Raw genomic sequence first — 21,273 nt, forward strand, 5'->3', positions numbered from 1 at the left:
TTTGAACAATGGGAATCAAGTGTAAAAACCCTTTGTACTTAGATTATTTAAGCATTTTTAGTCTTTTGAAGAAAAAGGAAATTTCGTGAATAATTAGTGGTCATGAGTTGCATGTTTTGAAAAGATAAAGAAAATTGTTTCTTTGATTGTCTTTGTTAAGAAAGTTGTTTTCTATAAAATTTGCATTCTTCCAACTCTCTTAGCTAGGAGATTCATTGAAAAAGAAAAGTAGTGTAAATCATCTTAGGTGCATATTTGTAGTGGTTGAGAGTCGAGTCTACACACCACCAGTTTCATCTCCACTACCTTTTGTCTTAAGAAAGCCATAAAATTAACGCTTAAAGTAAAATCAACTTAGTAACTTTTTATTTACTAGGGCTCTGAAACACCAATATAGATCAGGCTAGTGTCTTGGAGTAGGAGAGTAATAAACTCTCCAAGACAACAAAACCAAACAAGTAGCTTATCTTGTGATAGATTAAATCCAGTTGTTTCATTTATACTCTGGGAAAGCTCCTCTTAAAGGAGAAGCACGAGCTCGTGTCCGAACCAGTGAGGGGATCAATCCTCCCTCGTTGGGAACGACGCCAGACACGCACGTATTACAAACGGTAAACCTCGGATTAACCATTGTCGAGGAGCCAGGGGTCACTTGTCGGTAAACCTTGGATTATTGTCAAGGAGCCGGCAAGGGGATTGAGCTTGATACTCTGCCCTTGCGTGCTGTCGGAGTGTAGACTGTTCCCCCAGGTGTACTTGTTGCTGTTGGTAACCTTAGTGACCATAATCTTTAGGATTCTACCGAGGTGACGGTGGAGGGAAGATCCCACTGTACCTGGAGCAGACGTCGGCTAGACTCACTTGGATTTTCCGGGGGGTTCACTTCACTCGAGACGGTTAAAGTGGAGGAACTTGTGCCGGTCTATTCATTAAGCAGGTTGCCGGGGTAACTGTTCCACCCGCCACTTCTGTACTGAATCCGGCGATGTTGGGTTTCATCTCCAACTAGCGCTTTCAGTCCGGAAGGCTACTGTTTGTGCTTGGTTTGATGCTCTAGATTCTTTAGGCGTGTGCTTCAAATTTGTTTGGTTCTTTAGAGACTTTAGGCAGTTTTCTTTGAGATTTTACTTTGTTTGCGTGTGCAGTAGTTAAAAGTCTTTAACTGTGGCGGAATTACCGAGACAGTCGCGTAGACTTCGGGGCCAGTCTCCTGAGATTATTTCCGTGGCCGAATTGTTGAGGACATCCCGTAGAATTCGGGGTGAGGACACAAATTGCGTCTGGGGGGCAACCTCAAGGACAGTATATACCAGTGGTACAATACATTCCTCAAGGTCAACCCCAGCCTCAATATGTACCCCAAGGTCAACCCCAGTATCAGAGCCTTGTTTTGTTCATTTGTTATTAACCTTGGAATTCCCTAGCATTGGTAATCTTCAAGCTTATTACTCTTGATATTGGGGGTTTGTTGGGGACAGGTTTTATGTCTCTCCCTTTCATCCCTATTTGAAGGGACCCATTAACGCACCATCTTATGTGTCAGTGTTAGGCAGTTCCCTTTGACCAATTCCAGCGCAGCGACTCATCACAAGTCGCCCCTCGACAATAACATGGTGGCCCCACCTCCAGAAAGAATTCATATGTCATGCATGGGTTAGTCTAAATTTTTCAGAGATATTTAAGCTTATTAATGACCCAATTTATTATGATCTTAGTTATCGTACAATGTCATCTAAGATCCCCTGAATATTACTAAAAAATGAGACTTCCATGCTTAGTACGCTATGCATTGATGAAGACCATATTATTTACTCAAGCTAAATTATTTTCAATGCAATTTGTATAGGTATTTTAAGAATGAATAAGTGGGGGAGGATTAACGAGTTGGAAGTTGAAGACCCGGAAGATATGATACAATTTTCAGCAGAAGACTTAACATGGACAGAGATTGAGGGGGACCAAGTTGCAGTTATTCCATATTGTCGTCTTGATGATTTCATAAGTGGAGAGGAATCAAATGAAAGTGCACCCACCCAATTTCTTCTTAAGAATCATCGTAGTAAAAAAATAGAGGATATCAAAGTCACCAATTACTCAACATTCTTGGAGTACAGTGTGTGAGTCTCTATATGCTTTTTCAAGATATGTGTAATTTTTTCAATATGCATAAATATTATATCTAATTTGTAGTAATTTTTTTACGTACAGTTATTGGTGTTCATATGGTCCACAGTCGACAAGGAGAATTAGGAGTGCATCATCAGATCCAAAGACAACCCGCAATCGACATGAAAGTATTAAAGTTGGTTGCCAATGTCACTTCTTTGTGCGACGACTTGTGATGAGACCAGATGATGTTGTAATAATATATACTGCATGTAGACATATTGATGAATCCAATGTTATTTGTCATGGGACAGATGCAATCGGAAGGTCCATGAGATTCAATTATGCACCACATTTAAGTTGGCAAATGCGATCTAGAGTCCAACATTTCGTTAAAAGAGGTTTTAATGTTACAATGATATGGGACAAGTTCATCTCTAATGTGAAGGATGGATCCGGTGAGTTATACACAGGGATACCTCGAGATACCTACATGACAAAAAAAGATATAAGTAACATTTACAATGATATCATAAGGCTAGAGTATGTTAAAGATCAAAGTGATCCAAAGAGTGTGGAGTGCTGGTACAAGGAAAACCCAGAGAGTTTTTTCTTCTACCAAAAACAAGATCTTGTTGAAAATATCCCTTTTATCATAGGCATACAAACAAAGTGGATGTGTTCAATGATGCTGAAATACTCTCACAATAATATTATCTCAATGGATTCAACCTTTAGTACAAATAAGTACGGGGTGAGTACATATTTATCCTAAATCCGATTCATTTATTTAACCTCATATTAATGCATGTATCGTATATAAATATAATTATGCATATTTTTTGTAATGCAGTATCAATTGTACACCTTAATGGTTTTCGACGAACATCACAATGGGGTTCCAATAGCTTGGGTGATATCATCACGCAACACTATAGCTGATCTTTCTAAATGGATGTTGGCCTTACTTGCAATTGGAAACAAAGAGCGACCAGATTGGCATGTTCTTGCCTTCATCACGGATGATGCTACTGCTGAAATTGAAGCATTGAGGTGATGTGCTTATTATTTTTACAAGAGGCATAAAAAATATTGTTAATGTATAATCTCACTAAAAATTATGTTATTGCAGGTCTACGATCAAGTGCAAAGTATTATTATGTGTTTGGCATGTTCGTCGTGCATGGTTGAAAAATGTTGGAAACAAGGTCAAAGGGAGGGAAAACCAAATACGCATTTTTCGTGGATTAGGTGAAATCATGCACATGTGTAAAGATGATGAATCTGTGCGAAAGAAAGTTGAAAGCTTATTTGAAGAATTCAGTGAACAAAAAAGATTTTTGGAATATTTTAGAAATACTTGGATGTCCAACGACAAAATATGTAAGCTTCTTATTGGTGGTTATAATGACTCTATTTTTCATGTCATATGTATACTTATTAATATATAACTAATAAATTTCTTTCTACAGATATGTGGGCAAAAGCATACAGAAATTTTCCACATTCAAACCAAGATACGAACAACGCCATTGAATCTTACCATCGGTATATCAAGGAAAGGTACCTATGTGAGAAGAACAATGCATGCCACAGAAGGGTTGATTGGTTAATCTATGTTTTGTTGACAAAGGTTGTATTATTTTACAATCATATGCACCGTTTAAAAGAAGCTGGTTTTGTACGACCCGGAAAAATACAGGAACAACTGAATTCATCCAAGTGTAGAGCTAAGAAAATCCCAAATGAAGATTGTGTGCCTGATGAAAAGAGTAATGACTACTGGGTTCGTAGCCAAAATAAGGATACTCGTGACATTTGGTACAATGTCATATATAAGGGTTCTAATCTACACTTCTGCAATTGCAATTGGGCCCTAAATGGAAATATCTGTAAACATGTATTGAAAGTTGAGATGTTAGTGAGTAACACTATTTTGGGTGAAAATGTAGCACCTGGTGTCACTGATCCCACGACAGAAAGGCCTAGAATTTTATTTGATTTGAATGAAACACCCATATTGGTCCCAGAAATCCAAACAGAGCTTTTTCCATGCTTTGATTCTCCTCCCAATCTGAATTATCATAATGAAACAAGCATTGATAATTTAGAGAATTTCTCATACAATGTTGAATCGACCAATGTACGACAAGATAGTGCAATCTCTGAACATGATGAGATAAAACGTGTTAACTCATCAACTCTTGAGAAATTGAGATCCATAATACCTACAAATTTGGAACAGGCATATGCATTGAACAACTTGGTAGACAAAGCATGTCAAGAATACAACAAAATGTTTTTCAATACTATAACTCCATCCAAGATCACTACCAAGAGAAAACATAGTTTCTTGAGTCCAGTAAATAAAAAGAGGCGATGTGGTCGCAAGTCAAAGTCAGGGACAGATATACTACAATTTGAAAGGGTTGGACGAGTTCATGCAAGGAAAAAAAGAATGGATGAACAATTGGAGTCATCTTCTCAAAAACAAGGAAATATGGACCACGCGCCTGAGATAATTCAAGATTCTATTATACCCAGTATTGGTATGGAAATGTCATGCTATGCATTGTTTTACGTTAAATGCGATATATTATCATGTTCAACACATTTGCATGACTATACAAACTATTTTTATTGTTACAGCTGAGGGACCCACATCTCACGCCATTCCAAGTTGTCGAATTCGTTTATTCGATGAACATGCTACCGAAAAAAGATCTAGCATTGGGGACACTGCTTCAGCGATTAACACCGCAATATCCTCCCCAAGGGTGCCCCCCCCTATTGTTGAACCAATTAAGATGTATCATCGCCCACACCCACCACCTCTTTCCTCCACAAATTCTTCCATGCCTATAACCACCTCTGTAATACCTTCCCAATGCTCACCCCTACCCTTCAATCATCCACCATTCTCATTTTTTCAATCGTCCACCCTTAACATTCCAATTCCCCCCCCTAGGTCAATCCCCCAGCCTAAAGTGCTTCCCAGTATTGTACAACCGGTGGGGGTGTATCGTCGCCCGCACCCACTACCTTTTCCATATTTCACATCCACCATGCCTTTATCCAGCGCCCCTGAACCATGCCTATATCCGTCACCAAGTGCTCCGCCATCTACCCAGGAAGGGTTGTCTTCTCCATTGCCTCAAATCCTCACGGTGAGAATGAGTATTTGATCAAAATATCAACATGAATTAATGAAATTGATTATATGCCTTTCAATTTTTACAACTAATTGATTATTGTACTTTTTTGCAGAGACATCAATTTGGAAATCCACCTGGGAGTGCCTCATGGGACGAGGGTGACTTAGAGACCCATATGGTAGATCGATCATGATGTTGTTTTTCTATTATGTCATTGATGGGCATGAGATTCCATTATTTATGTTGGAAATGAAGTTCTATTTTGTAAAAAAAGAAACATGTATAGTTGGACCTATTTTGAATAAAAAATACATAAATTTATATTTGTGTTTATGACAACATCTCCATTGAATTTTAAATCCTTATGTGGATCCGATGTTATATTCTATCAATGTTACATTACTTTTTGATGAATAGTTGTAACGGATTTTGTTTTTATTAGTTACAAATTATCAAGTTTATAAGTTAAGTTAGAAATTATCCAATTCTTTAAGGTTTACCAAAATTCTTTGTGATCAAAGCCAAGGTTAATCTTCCATGCCAAGGTTTAAGTTAAAATTCAAACCTTATTTATTTAAGTTTTAATTAATTTCAAAGTTGGTAATAATTATATTGGGTTGTAATTAAGTTTTAATTAATTTCAAAGTTGGTAAATATTAGCTTTAATTTTAAAGTTGGTAATAGTTATATTAGGTTGTAATAACAAGCTAGGATTATTTCATTTATCCACTAAAAAATAAAGAGCCACTAAAATTAAGGGGAAAGTGATTGAAACTGTAATGAGATGAGATGAAATAATTTTTAATTTGGATTGAATATTGAATATTTAATCTATTATAAAACTTTCTGGTATGTAATTGAAAAATAATTGTTTAATGGTGAATAGTGTGTTAAATGTTTCTAATATCAGGGTGTTGAAAGATAATCAAGTCGATTGTTAATTTTCTATGTCAAAGTTTAAGTTAAAATTCAAACCTCATTTATTTAAGTTTTAATTAATTTCAAAATTTAGGTTGTAATCACCAAGTTTGTTAGGAATAACAAGTTAAGATTACTTCAAATAGCCACTAAAAATTAAGAGTCACTAAAATTAAGAGGAAAGTGAATGAAATTGTAATGAGATGAGATGAAATAACTTTTAATTTGTGTTGAATATTAAATATTTTATCTATTATAAATCTTTTTGGGATGCATTCGAAGAGGAATTGGTTTGGGCCACACCATGGTTGAGCTTATTGTTGTAATGAATATTTTTATTATATTAAAGATAAAAAAAAATATGTAAATAATTTATGCTATTCAAAAATATATGTTTATAAGTAAGATATTAACTTTACATAATAATAAATTATGTTACATAATGTGAGTCACAACTATTAATTATTTGTGGCCTTTTTATTTTATTAACTATAGAGGGAACAAGAAAATAGTTCATGCCATTCAAAAGTATGTATCTATAAATAAGAGATCAACTTTATAAATAAGAGATCAACTTTACAAGATAATAAATTATCAAACATAATTGTTAGTCACAATTATTAAGTTATTTATGGCAGTGGTAGATCTATTAAGAACAAAACTTGAATATTATTTAGTTTTACAAAATTTGATTATGTGTTTTGAAATGATATATTTATAATTTTCCAAACCTAAAAGTAGATATTATGTTAGGCCTCGTTCTTAAAGTTGAGCCTATTATATATGAAGCTCTATACCATATGAGTACTCTAAAATCATATAAAGTTTAAAATATAATGGTAGGAATCGTTATATAAAGGATACATTCACACTAGAGTTTCACCATGGCGAGCATTTATGTTTATGTAAAAAACATATATATATATTTAAATTATATATTGATTATAGATAATTAAATATAGAATCTATTAAAAAAGATAATGGGAGAATTTATGTTTATGTAAAAAAATAAATATTCAAATTATATATTGATTATAGATAATTGAATAAAGAATTTATTAAAAATAAATATCTTTTTAAGGATTAAGGATTTGTTTCATGGCATGATAGAAGGAAAAGTCTTTTGCAAGATTGAGTAAAGTCACAATATTTAGAAACGTGGATCAAGGATGAGGATATATATTAAGATTTTTAAAACATATTACAATCAACATGAATTTATGCCAATGTGGTGATTGAACCACCAATTATTTTTATGTGATTAATGAATATTGTCTTTTGTAAGCATTTAGCACATTTTGTAAGCATTTAGTTACAATTATTTTTATAAGATATTTACTACCAAATTTGAGCAATTTAAAGTAGCACGCTATAAGTGACTAACTTAAACTATTAATATAGATCAAGATGAGCACACAACTTTATACTGACTTCATAAATATAAATTAGTAGTATTGCTTACTTATACATAATTGAGTTTAATAATGTAGTAATTTTAGAGTTCTTTTTATCATGTTCATGATTAGGATTTTTAATGTTGAATTCATTTTTGTAGTATCCATGGATATGTTGAATATGGGCCATGAAACTATACCCAATAATATGTACAATATAATTATTTACATCATGAATTGAAACTCAATCCTAACCCACATCTTTCTAGCTAGCTTAATGTCAACTACATTAATTTCAATCCAAATTTGAATATTGTCACTTAATATAATTGGATTAGGTGGTTGAATATGTTGTACAATAATTCATTTTTAATCGATTTCATATCACCTGCGATATCTTATAATTCACGAATATTGCCAAATTGATGTTATATGTCGTCAATACCTGGCTCATCCTTATAACGACAACATTTGATAAGAGACATTAAAGGATTGTGCCTAGAATGTAATCTATAGTATAGTTATCTTAAAAAACTATGTGTGTGTGAGAGAGAAATATATAAATTACACACATACACACAAAATATTACAAAGTGATATATTAAATGTAAGTTAGTAATAGGTTGTGTAATATATATAAGTAGAAAGGAGTCATTTCCAAAGGAGCTCCGCATCAAGCACGCTGAACTAGGGTTTACAATAAGGTTTCAGTGCTGGTTTCCGTATATGCGCACATCTTCCGTATATGCCCACATCTTCCGTATATGCCCAGTTTCCGTATATGTCCGGTTTCCGTATATGCCTACATCTTCCGTATATGCCCAGTGTCCGTATATGCGCACATCTTCCGTATATGCGCACATCTTCCGTATATGCCCACATCTTCCGTATATGCCCAATTTCCGTATATGTTCGATTTCCGTATATGCCTACATCTTTCGTATATGCCCAGTGTCCGTATATGCGCACATCTTCCGTATATGCCCACATCTTCCGTATATGCGTACATCTTCAGTATATGCCCGGTTTCCGTATATGCCCACATCTTCCGTATATGCCCAGTGTCCGTATATGCGCACATCTTCCGTATATGCCCACATCTTCCGTATATGCCCAGTTTCCGTATATGCGCACATCTTCCGTATATGCCCAGGTTCCGTATATGCGCACATCTTCCGTATATGCCCAGTTTCCATAATTGCGCACATCTTCCGTATATGCCCAGGTTTCGTATATGCGCACATCTTCCGTATATGCCCAGTTTCCGTATATGCGCACATCTTCCGTATATGCCCAGTTTCTGTATATGCCCACATCTTCCGTATATGCCCAGTTTCTGTATATGCGCACATCTTCCGTATATGCCCACATCTTCCGTATATGCGTACATCTTCCGTATATGCCCGGTTTTTGTATATGCCTACATCTTCCGTATATGCCCAGTGTCCGTATATGCGCACATCTTCCGTATATGCCCACATCTTCCGTATATGCCCAGTTTCCGTATATGCGCACATCTTCCGTATATGCCCAGGTTCCGTATATGCGCACATCTTCCGTATATGCCCACATCTTCCGTATATGCCCAGTTTCTGTATATGCGCACATCTTCCGTATATGCCCAGTTTCTGTATATGCCCACATCTTCCGTATATGCGCACATCTTCCGTATATGCCCAGTTTCCGTATATGGGCACATCTTCCATCTTCCGTATATGCGCACATCTTCCGTATATGCCCAGTTTCCGTATATGCCTACATCTTCCGTATATGCCCAGTTTCTGTATATGCCCACATCTTCCGTATATGCGCACATCTTCCGTATATGCCCAGTTTCCGTATATGCGCACATCTTCCGTATATGCCCAGTTTCTGTATATGCCCACATCTTCCGTATATGCGCACATCTTCCGTATATGCCCAGTTTCCGTATATGCGCACATCTTCCGTATATGCCCACATCTTCCGTATATGCGTACATCTTCCGTATATGCTCGGCTTCCGTATATGCCTACATCTTCCGTATATGCCCAGTGTCCGTATATGCGCACAGTTTCCGTATATGCCCACATCTTCCGTATATGCGCACATCTTCCGTATATGCCCAGTTTCCGTATATGCCTACATCTTCCGTATATGCGCACATCTTCCGTATATGCCCAGTTTCTGTATATGCGCACATCTTCCGTATATGCCCACATCTTCCGTATATGCCCAGTTTCCGTATATGCGCACATCTTCCGTATATGCCCAGTTTCTGTATATGCCCACATCTTCCGTATATGCGCACATCTTCCGTATATGCGCACATCTTCCGTATATGCCTAGTTTCTGTATATGCGCACATCTTCCGTATATGCCCACATCTTCCGTATATGCGTACATCTTCCGTATATGCTCGGCTTCCGTATATGCCTACATCTTCCGTATATGCCCAGTGTCCGTATATGCGCACAGTTTCCGTACATGCGCACATCTTCCGTATATGCCCAGTTTCCGTATATGCCTACATCTTCCGTATATGCGCACATCTTCCGTATATGCCCAGTTTCTGTATATGCGCACATCTTCCGTATATGCCCACATCTTCCGTATATGCCCAGTTTCCGTATATGCGCACATCTTCCGTATTTGCCCAGTTTCTGTATATGCCCACATCTTCCGTATATGCGCACATCTTCCGTATATGCCCAGTTTCCGTATATGCCCACATCTTCCGTATATGCGCACATCTTCCATATATGCCCAGTTTCCGTATATGCGCACATCTTCTGTATATGCCCAGGTTTCGTATATGCGCACATCTTCCGTATATGCCCAGTTTCGTATATGCGCACATCTTCCGTATATGTGCACATCTTCCGTATATGCCCAGTTTCCGTATATGCCCACATCTTCCGTATATGCGCACATCTTCCGTATATGCCCGGTTTCCGTATATGCGCACATCTTCCGTATATGCCCACATCTTCCGTATATGCCCAGTTTCCGTATATGCGCACATCTTCCGTATATGCCCACATCTTCCGTATATGCCCAGTTTCCGTATATGCGCACATCTTCCGTATATGCCCAGTTTCTGTATATGCCCACATCTTCCGTATATGCACACATCTTCCGTATATGCCCAGTTTCCGTATATGCCCACATCTTCCGTATATGCGCACATCTTCCGTATATGCCCAGTTTCCGTATATGCGCACATCTTCTGTATATGCCCAGGTTTCGTAAATGCGCACATCTTCCGTATATGCCCAGTTTCGTATATGCGCACATCTTCCGTATATGTGCACATCTTCCGTATATGCCCAGTTTCCGTATATGCCCACATCTTCCGTATATGCGCACATCTTCCGTATATGCCCGGTTTCCGTATATGCGCACATCTTCCGTATATGCCCACATCTTCCGTATATGCCCAGTTTCCGTATATGCGCACATCTTCCGTATATGCCCACATCTTCCGTATATGCCCAGTTTCCGTATATGCGCACATCTTCCGTATATGCCCAGTTTCTGTATATGCCCACATCTTCCGTATATGCGCACATCTTCCGTATATGCCCAGTTTCCGTATATGCACACATCTTGTTGGACCTCCAAAGGAATCTTGAGTCAATTCAACCCCTTAGTGGGAAAATTCATGAATTGGTTTTAATTAAAAGTTATTGAGTCTTCAACATGTGGATGACTAGTAAAAACATATTATAGAGGAAGAGTCCAACTAGCCATTAGCTAGTCGTTATCTAACCATTAAGAAAAGTTTTACAAAAGGCTAGTCTCTCCTCTAGTAAGTGTTGTTGATTAGGAGATGATTTTGACGCATTAATACAAAGAAACTATTTGTGAAAATACTCTCTTATGCATTGAGTTGATCTTCTATGCCTTTTCTTCTTGGTTTTTTCCTACAATCTTGTGCTTTTAAGGACTAAGTTGCAGGTATACTTAAGCTATCACAATAGTATCACAACAGTCTGTAGAGGGTCATGTGGAAGGGGAGATCAAGGCACAGGTCTTCACTAGTCCAAACTTATACCTTCTAACCTCCTCCCAAGCACTTTTGGGTGAATCTCAAGGGGAAGTATCGAGAACATTGACTTTATATAACCATAAAATTAAACAATGCTCCCGTAACATCTTTGGATGGACTTAGTTGTTACAATTAATATTAATGTGCAAAAGAAGTTTTTGAAACTTTGATATAAGAAAAATAGTATTACATTGGAGGATATTTCTCTTGCTAAGAAAGAATAACGCACATGAGAACTTAAAGAAGTCCTTACAAGGTATCTAATTGCAATACCTTATGACACATTAAATGAAAAGTTTGAGAGTCAATAAATACATGAAGAAAAACTCTAGGAAGGGAATTATAAGGAAGGGAAAGCTAAGGAGATAAATTGACTCAAAGTAAACACATGTTGAAGAAGGAAAGAAAGAAGAACCAATCAGTAAGGTTGATGTATATTGCCAGCCACACCACTCGAAGAAACAATAATCACCATGGCAAGGGTGTGAGTGTTAAAAAAATTACTATGTGTTAACATGGAACCAAAAAGACACCCTATAAGGAGGAATATATACAACTAAAATAAATGCATAAGGGTATCAAAGTAGAACAATAAAGACATGGAACAAAATAATTAGCTAGAATCAAGAGCAAGGAGTAAATACCATAGTCGGACCCCATATCCACATTTTCACTATGATGGATGGATGCTTATGCATGGTGTTAATTGGCTAAATTAGTTAGCAAGTCATATTATATGATTTCTTCTCATGGTTTTGGGATGAAACAAGTGAATAATAGTGGAATGTAATGTGCCCAAGAAGGATAATATGGAGTATTTAGGGTGCTACACAAAGGGGTAATGAATGTATTATGGACACAATGATAGATTAAACCCACTTGGTAGTTGATGGGTAATAAGTAAGCTCATTAAATAGTGAATAGGAAATAACATTTTAAACAATGTGGATATATTTTTGCACTTTAGAATAGTAATGGGCATACAAAGATTCACAACTTGAATTTTAAGAATTTTAAGATTAATTTCACTATATGTATACATTTTGTATTCAATTTCAATCAAGAAGGATTTTCACATTTTCCACTAAAGTTTTATATTAAAAATATTTATTTAGCATTTTAAGCTAAAGTAGTTTAAAAGTAGAAGTCAAAAGGTGTAGACTAACTTATAGATTAAATGACATTTTTTCACCGCAATCCGATAATACAATTTCAAGCAAATTTGTGATTTTTTGTTGTTTAAAATATATTTTTGAATGCATAAATAGATTCAACACCCCAACAAAACTCTAGAGCACTCAAATTCTACATATTAAACAATTTAAACTCAAGTTTTTAAAAGTCTTAGTCATATTTTGGTTAAAATTAACGAGAAAAATATTCTTAAAAAAACCATTTCATTTATTAATTACACTATATAAAAACCAAAACTACAGAATTACAAAATATTATATTATGTATTTATAAATTCTATTTAATTTTCATATTTATCCTATAAATAAAATTACATAAAAATTTAAACTTCATATCTCTCATTAATTCATATCTCTGATTAATTTTCTATATATATATATATATATATATATATATAAGTTTAATAAATTAATTTGAGTGATTACATGTAATGAATTATAAACTAAATGTTATTATATAATAAATTTAAATAAGTTTTATGAATTAATTTGAGTGAGAAAATTGCGAATTACAACCAGATGTTATCATGTTTCATAAATTTAATTTTCAAAAAAAATATAAATATCTTTTAATAAGTTTAATAAATTAATTTGAGTAACTACATGTCATGAATTATAAACTAAATGTTATTATATAATAAGTTTTATGAATTAATTTGAGTGAGAGAATTGCGAATTACAAACCAGATGTTATCATGTTTCATAAATTAATTTGAATACTTTAATATTATTAATTATAACCCATATATCACAAACTCAAGTTCATAATCTATTTGTTTATACGAAAATAATGGACTTTATTTAATACCCATTATTAAATTATCAAAATTATGATGAATCGATTTACCCTACATACCAACAAAATACTAAATACATTTCTCCAAAATATACATTTTGCTTTTTATTAAAAAAAAAAAAAACCACACTTTATAATTATCATTACTCTCACATCTCACCACTAACCATCATTAACATAATTCTCCAATAACTTACGATCTCGTTACAGTTATCATTACTTTGACATCTAACTACTCATCATAACTAACATAATTCTCCAATAACTTCACCAATAGTTGACTAGGTAAAAGACAAAGCCAATAACCCATCTACACCTCTTAGTTGTCTCTCCCAGTCCAACAAAAATAACTCTAGTATCTTAATATCACTTAAAACCATTTTCCACAACTAAAGTATCTTAATCAAATCATTCTCAATCTCCCTGTAGCATTCCAAAATAGTTGGTCTTTGCAAGGATTGAGAAAACTAGGAATTGATGCCCAATACTAAGATAATCATGTATTTTCACATTTAAAAAAGATCAATGATCATGCACCTAGGTAAGATAAGATAGTCATCCAACTCTTGGAAAGTTAATCAATCTTGTATTTAGTAGATTCATGGAATTTTAGTGCCTTTCTTGTAGTCCGATTCAATAATTAAATTTCCACTTCACTTTAATGGACTTTTGACTTTTGGATGGTGATTTTACATTCCATTCCAAACAACATTTTTGGACCATGTGATTTGAAGCAATCTCGTTGTTGTTGGGACCATGGGACTTGAGTTATTGTTCGTTTACCCTTTCCCAATGTTGGCTTCTATCTATAAAGTTTTCATTCAATTAAATGCTAACATAAAAGGTACTTGGAAGGTAAAAGTAAGAAAAATTTTGACATAGTTTTCGAACTAAGGAAATATACTCCTTTATCATAACAGATGATGTAAGTTATTGTTAAGGAGTATAGTGCATTGTTTTGGTCCATGGTTAGGAATGATTTTAATATTAGTTAAAGGTTTAAGGTTAAAGTTGTTATAATTATGATTAATACGTTGATTGTTAAGTAAATTTGATAACTTATTTATTTTTATTTTTTTGGTATTTTATCTTAATATTGTGTATAAAATGTAGTACATATTATATATTTGATTAAGTTATTGTTAAGGAGTATAGTGCATTGTTTTGGTCCATGGTTAGGAATGATTTTAATATTAGTTAAAGGTTTAAGGTTAAAGTTGTTATAATTATGATTAATATGTTGATTGTTAAGTAAATTTGATAACTTATTTATTTTATTTTTTTGGTATTTTATCTTAATATTGTGTATAAAATGTAGCACATATTATATATTTGATTAAGGGTAAGTGAGGAGTTTTCGATTCTAGAAATATATTAGAGAAGTAGGACTTTCAAAAGACATTATATTTTCATTAATGAAGTTGATACTTACAAAGTGAATGATTTAATAACTATCCAAAAATGTAGTAGATATCCTCTATGAGTGAAAAAATGAACATCAAGTTTCACCCAGTAACTTACTATTATTCATTAAAACATGAAGACACTTAAAAAAAATTTAATCTACATTTAATATGCTTAGTTGATAGAGGTAATATTGGTATATGATGGCTTAAATATTTAATTTTATTTTTAGTTTATTGTTATTTTTAATTATTTCTTCAAATTTGTTTATGCATTTAAAAATATAATAAAATAATTTTCAATTTTTCTCAACACGTTTTAGTTTCATGTTCCTTTTGTTAGAAATAAGTCTCACCATTTTGCAATGACATAACTTAACTAGTGAAGGAAATCCACTTAATGAACTCATTTCATGACCATAAATATCCTTTACTATGCTATCATTACCTTCAATAAGGGAAATGGAAACAATTTTTGGAAACAAAAATGATGTATTAAAAAGTCTAAAAAATACAGAGATTACATATATTGAAACTGTCCTTGTAGCCCCTTTATAGATAAAACAATGGCTAAAGTTGTATTATTGTAGCCTAAGTCATTTAAACTTGCTGGAATGTTTAGCCTTCAAAGTAGCAAACCTAGTGGGTTTAGTGAGAGCAATGCTAGTTGAGCATATATGCTCTATGTATTGTTTGCGTGACTTGAACCCACGTGCTTTCAAGTCCTTTGGCGTGATTTTGGTCCTTTTAACCATAGCATCAACATTTATCTTTTTTGTTTTCTGTGAAAATTAAAACATTATCAATAAATATCAAAATCCACATAGATATAATGAAAATATGCTCACCATGTAACGAATATGAAAAGACATTTCATTGACTAGCTATTAATAAATATCAAAATCTATATAGATATAATGAGAATATGGTGAACATGTAAGGAATATGAAAAGAAAATGCATTGACTAGTCATAAAAAAATATGTCAATGTTATTATGAGCTAAGATATGTAGTATATAACTTACCTCTCCTAATTTATCTTGAAGTCTAGATGAATGCCGCAATGGTTGAGGAGAATGTGATTTTTGCTGAGTATCATGTCCACCATCATACATGTGCAAAGGTGTTTTAGGAGATGTATATTCATTACTCTGAACATTAGATTATACATAGATATAAGTATGTGAATAAAAAAGAATTAAATGTAAAAATATGATAAAATTATAAGAGTATAAATAAATATAGTCTTACCTTGCATTGTGACATTGGACATGAAGATGGTTGTAGCATTTGAACCATTTCATTTCCATTCTTCTTAAGGCTTCTACAAGGGGTTTTCATTGATTGTGATTGTTCCAAAGGGAACACCTGCACCATAAATAAGAAATAACACACACGCACATAATAAAAAAAAATCAAAGATAAGGATATATAATACAGAACATCCATTTCTCATCCCATCATTATGGTAAAACATAACAATTTATGTATTAATATTTTCGGTGGAATAGGTTATATGGATTAAAAACTTACTGGCCCAGTAACCCCTTGAAAACCTTGAAATCTAGGTGAGCGTCGCAATGGTTGGTGGCTTGAATTTGGGGAATTTTGTTGATTAGGCTATGCATATCAATAACAATGAGAAATTAGTATACAATTATAATAAATATAAATATTATTTAATGTTAAAATGTCTAAAAAATTAATATATGCAAAAAAAATGGACTCAACTGTGTTGTCATTGTCCTGATTGGTTTCATCAAAGTTTAATATATGGCTGTGCCCATCTGATCCTTCTTCCCCCACATCATCGGGAACCTCAGTGCTTGCTTTCTCTTTTATAGCAATATCTATGCGCTTCATTGTCTGCATGCGTCTACGAGGTAGACTCTGATCCCAACGTTGAATTTTTTCACAAATCCTTTGCTTTGAAGTGTCACTAAGCTGATCAAATGTAGCAACTGACTGTGAAAACAAGTTTCGATGAATTTAGTCCATGACAATAAACTAATATTAATAGAAAACATATACAGATAAATACTAATAAATACTTACAGCTGAAAGAATTTCTTCATTGACAATATTAATAAAAAATCATATACAAATAAATACTAATAAATACTTACAGCTGAAAGAATTTCTTCATTGACAAATCTTTTATATGCTTGTTGTCGTGCACGACATAGCCTTGCATCTAAGTCATATTGTATTTTGGCATTTTGCCTTTTAACTGCACTTGTTGATTTGACTGCCCATGTAGCATTTGCATCTCTTGCTCGACCTCTTTGACGTGGAGGAATTGGTGGGAGATTGTGGGTGGTAGCGCGATGATGATTAAGACTAGATAGCTTAGATCGACTCAAATTCCCCGCACAGCCACCAACAAGACAAGTGAACACTTGCTTGGTGCCTTTGATAGTTACCTCCCATTCATGTCTAATTTCCTCCATTTTCTTATTTCCTTATAAATAAATATGTAAACAACAATGTTGTTAAAAACATCATAAAAACACATTAAAATAAAAATCAATATTCATATCTATTTTTTTGTGGTCACTGTTGCACATCCGGCAAGGACAAATTCTATATCAAAAAGCTATATATAATACGTTACTGGACAAAAAACATATCTATTTGTTGCAACTAAACTTTTTATGTAGATGATAAAAACTCAACACATAAATAATGAAAAGAGTTAAATAATGTCAACACATAAATATAAATTTTTCCAGTTAACAAAGTGAATAGATATAAGCTAAATATACGGTGGTTGGTCAGTGTCACTTTGGGATTTTTTTATTATGAAACGAAAAAGTAAATTTACTTCAAACTCGTACATTCTCGTTGTATTTTCATATGTTTGTTGAGATTATGGTTTCTTAGTCAAGTTGTGAGATTTATTTAAGATGTAGATCGTATTTATCAGGAATTTGTCCCAACTCTTTAGCTGATTTGTAATACCTTAAATGTATCTACTTTCATGCTAGTGAATCTAGAGGTTGAGTGAGAGATGCTCAATTTTTCCATATTTTGTCTCTCTTTAATTTTAGTCATAGAAGAGAAGATCAGATTCAAGAAAATAAAATTAGTTAAGCTTTTGTTATCTAATTATTTAGTTTTATTCCTTCTTCAAGTTCTTCAACTTTTTTTTTTTTTTTTTTTTTTTCTTTTCTTTCTGGCTTCCTTCCAGATTCAACAAAATAACATTATGTTAAGCTTTTGTTATTTAATTATTTAGTTCTATTCCTTCTTTAATTTCTTCAACTTTTCTTTTCCCTGGCTTCCTTAACTACATAGATGTTTGTTTTTTCCCTTTAGTTATTTTAACAAGGCTTTATAGCCCTTTAACATTTCTTCACACACCTTTATATATAATAAATATAAAATAGGGTTTAACCATTTTTAACCTAAGTTCCTCTGGTAGATACACATTGTTTCTTACTTGGTATGTATATAGGCGTGTTTCCTTTCTGTGACATATATCTTATATGTCCTAAGTTCCTATCTAAAAATGGTGAAATATAGTTTTGATGTATGCAACGGTGATTTGAACCAACTTAACAAACTTTATGTTATTATTTATACTAGCGTTCCACCACAGGTATTATTTGATGGTTTCCCAAAGTACTTTTCTTTATTATACATGCCATAATATGGAATAAACACAGTATAACTTTGATTATATGGGGCTTATCTATTGGTCCCCCTACACGAGTCCAGATGACTTCACATGCAATCTATGGTTAGCCCCCAGGTATTTAATCAATGGTTGGAATTTATTCATTTTGATCCAATGGTGGTCATATCAACCTTCCCTTTGCCAAAACATTATCTCATTTCACCAATTCATTCCGATAGAGATTTGCTCGGTTTTGCTACTAAATTCTTATTGTTTAACCTACCATGTTTGTCTAACTGAGCTCGATAGTTTGTTCTCTTCACTGTGTTATCGGAACTACCTTGCAGAGGTTATTCCAACTTGGTGAGTTGTTTAAATTAATAATTAACTCATAATTTTTATTTATATAATATAAATTAAATTTTTAACCAATATTAATATAATAATTATACATATTACATTACAAAATTTCAAAATTAATTTAATCATATAAATTAAATTATTAATAAACTCAATTTATATATTTAAATATTTACAACCTACTATGTAGCAGCAACGACAACACTCTATGATGCCTCGCTCTATTGGCAACGATAACTGGCAATACCAAGGCTATGATCAACTGGCTATAAGCGGCAATGACCTAGAGACGATGACCTCCGGACAACGACAACTGGCAATCAGCGATTAAACCGCCCAATCAGGAAGCCTCCCTTGCCAGCTGCTCGCTCCTCCACGTCCTTTTCCATGCAGGAACGCCATCGCCCTTGTCTGCCAGGTTGCTCAAATCATCCACCCGTCTCTCAGCTTCATGCATATCGACGCCCTTATTTAACCCGTCCATCAGCTTTCCCTTCGGTTTTCCATCTTCGGCCCTCCTCGCCATCAGCTTTCAAAACTAGTGACCAAATTGTCAGTCAGCATTGGCGGAGCAGTGCTGGTTGCGGTGGTGTGTTTCGTACTGTTATGTCGACGAAGTAGACAATGGAAGAGTTGCAGTCGACCAGGTGATTTATCATCACTATTAGGGCTTCCAGAATCCAAACTACATTTTCCGGATTTCTTTGACTTGGTCTTATTTAATCGTTGTGAGAAATACTGTGTGCAGATGACAACCTAACTGCGGTTAAGGAAAGCTTTGAGGTTTTCGATTACGAGTTTCTGAAAAATTCTACCGGGAACTTTGAAAGAAACAATGTAATTGGCAGAGGAGGATTTGGTGAAGTTTATAAGGTATAATATCAAAAGTGCCTTTTGTGAGTCTGTTCAATTATATGGATTATTTGCAGATGGATTCTAATTATTTAGACGAGCAGGGAAGAGTTCCGGATGGGAGGGAAGTTGCGATTAAAAAACTGAATGGAAGGCATCAGACTACTGAAGCCGCACAGGAGTTTCTCACAGAAGCGAGGCTCATCAGCAGCGCCCGTCACCGTAATCTTGTTCGTTTGTTTGGATGTTGCACGCGAGGGCATGAACGCTTGCTGGTTTATGAATTTATGTCAAATAACAGTCTTGACAAGCATTTGTTTGGTAAGCTGTTCTCATTAAAGCTGTGGTTTTAGCGATTCAAGTTGTTCGTTAAAAAAAAAAAAGTTGTATTGGTTCAATTACATGTATTGAAGCATTCAAATATTATCTGTATTGAAGCTTGCAAATATTTTTTTGGAGATCTACAGGAGAGATAAGGAATCCTTTGAGTTGGGAAAATCGTTTAAAGATTATAGAGGGCACAGCTCGAGGCCTTCAATGGCGACCGACGGAAAACAAATTTACACATGAACGTATAAGATATTATTACAAGAAGATATTACAAAATTCACCAAGAATTCGGCACTAACCTTGCCAGCCGTAGCTCCTCCAGGTATTGAATTGAACGCTCCTCGGTTCGCAGAATGGTTTTGCAGCTGTTCGCAGAATGGTTTTGCAGCTGTTCGCAGATAATGTTCTGTTCGGTTTTGCAGGTTTTGTTCTGTTTGCCGCGGAGCAGGAAGGGTTTTGAAGGCAGGAGGAGGGTGGTCGCATTCTTGCCACCTGTAAATGAGCTCTCCCGGGAATTAATATGATTTGAGTGAGTGGAGGCCACGCGCCGTATTTGATTAATATGTCATCAATACGATTTGATCAATCTGTAATCAATACGATCGATTTGAGGGTGGCTGCGATTTGATCAATCTGTAATCAATACGATTTGAGCTGCGGGCAGGGTCGCCGGGGCGCAGATGGGCAGCCGGAGAGGGATGCCGGAGACCGATGATGGATGGAAATATGATGCATGGTGGATGGTGGTCGTCGGGCTGTCAGAGGGTACCTCCATAGCATTAACTTTGCTATGGAGGTGGAAATAGGAATCGCCCTCTCTACTTCCGAAGTGTGCTTCTGGCCGTAGATAGCAGTCTTCTATGCTGTATTGTTATTATTTTTAATAATTCATATTAATTTAATCTTGCAATTCATTTAAAATAGAGCAACATTTATATATACATATTTGTATGTTATAGTGGTTTTTAATAGTTGTGATTATGTATTTTAATGGTTCTTGTGGATAGGCGGACGCTTTTAATCAAGTGATTAATTATGACTATTAATAAAAGATAAAAGAAATATCAAATAGTAAAATATATTTAAATTTAAATTGATAATTGATATAAATAATTAA

General features: G+C 34.4%; 2 protein-coding genes across 2 annotated transcripts; one reads left to right on the forward strand and one right to left on the reverse strand.

The window, feature by feature from the left end:
* Positions 1 to 15,507: 15,507 nt before the first annotated feature.
* Positions 15,508 to 16,943, reverse strand: LOC149164142 (uncharacterized). Its single transcript, XM_089430866.1, has 5 exons — positions 16,727 to 16,943; positions 16,529 to 16,615; positions 16,247 to 16,363; positions 16,021 to 16,146; positions 15,508 to 15,777 (listed from the first exon to the last, which is right to left on the reverse strand). The coding sequence occupies exons 1-5, from the start codon at positions 16,865 to 16,867 to the stop codon at positions 15,592 to 15,594; spliced, it is 657 nt and encodes a 218-aa protein (XP_089286992.1). The 5' UTR covers positions 16,868 to 16,943; the 3' UTR covers positions 15,508 to 15,591.
* A 2,242-nt stretch (positions 16,944 to 19,185) lies between these two features.
* LOC149164143 (G-type lectin S-receptor-like serine/threonine-protein kinase At1g61420) lies at positions 19,186 to 20,962 on the forward strand. Its single transcript, XM_089429381.1, has 7 exons — positions 19,186 to 19,290; positions 19,462 to 19,621; positions 19,723 to 19,847; positions 19,931 to 20,147; positions 20,294 to 20,398; positions 20,522 to 20,609; positions 20,821 to 20,962. The coding sequence occupies exons 1-7, from the start codon at positions 19,186 to 19,188 to the stop codon at positions 20,960 to 20,962; spliced, it is 942 nt and encodes a 313-aa protein (XP_089285507.1).
* Positions 20,963 to 21,273: the final 311 nt, after the last annotated feature.

Source organism: Pinus tabuliformis, chromosome 5_1 (assembly GCF_031772625.1).
Source record: "Pinus tabuliformis cultivar Carrire ecotype Pingquan chromosome 5_1, CPIR1, whole genome shotgun sequence".
Classification (NCBI taxonomy): Eukaryota; Viridiplantae; Streptophyta; class Pinopsida; order Pinales; family Pinaceae; genus Pinus; species Pinus tabuliformis.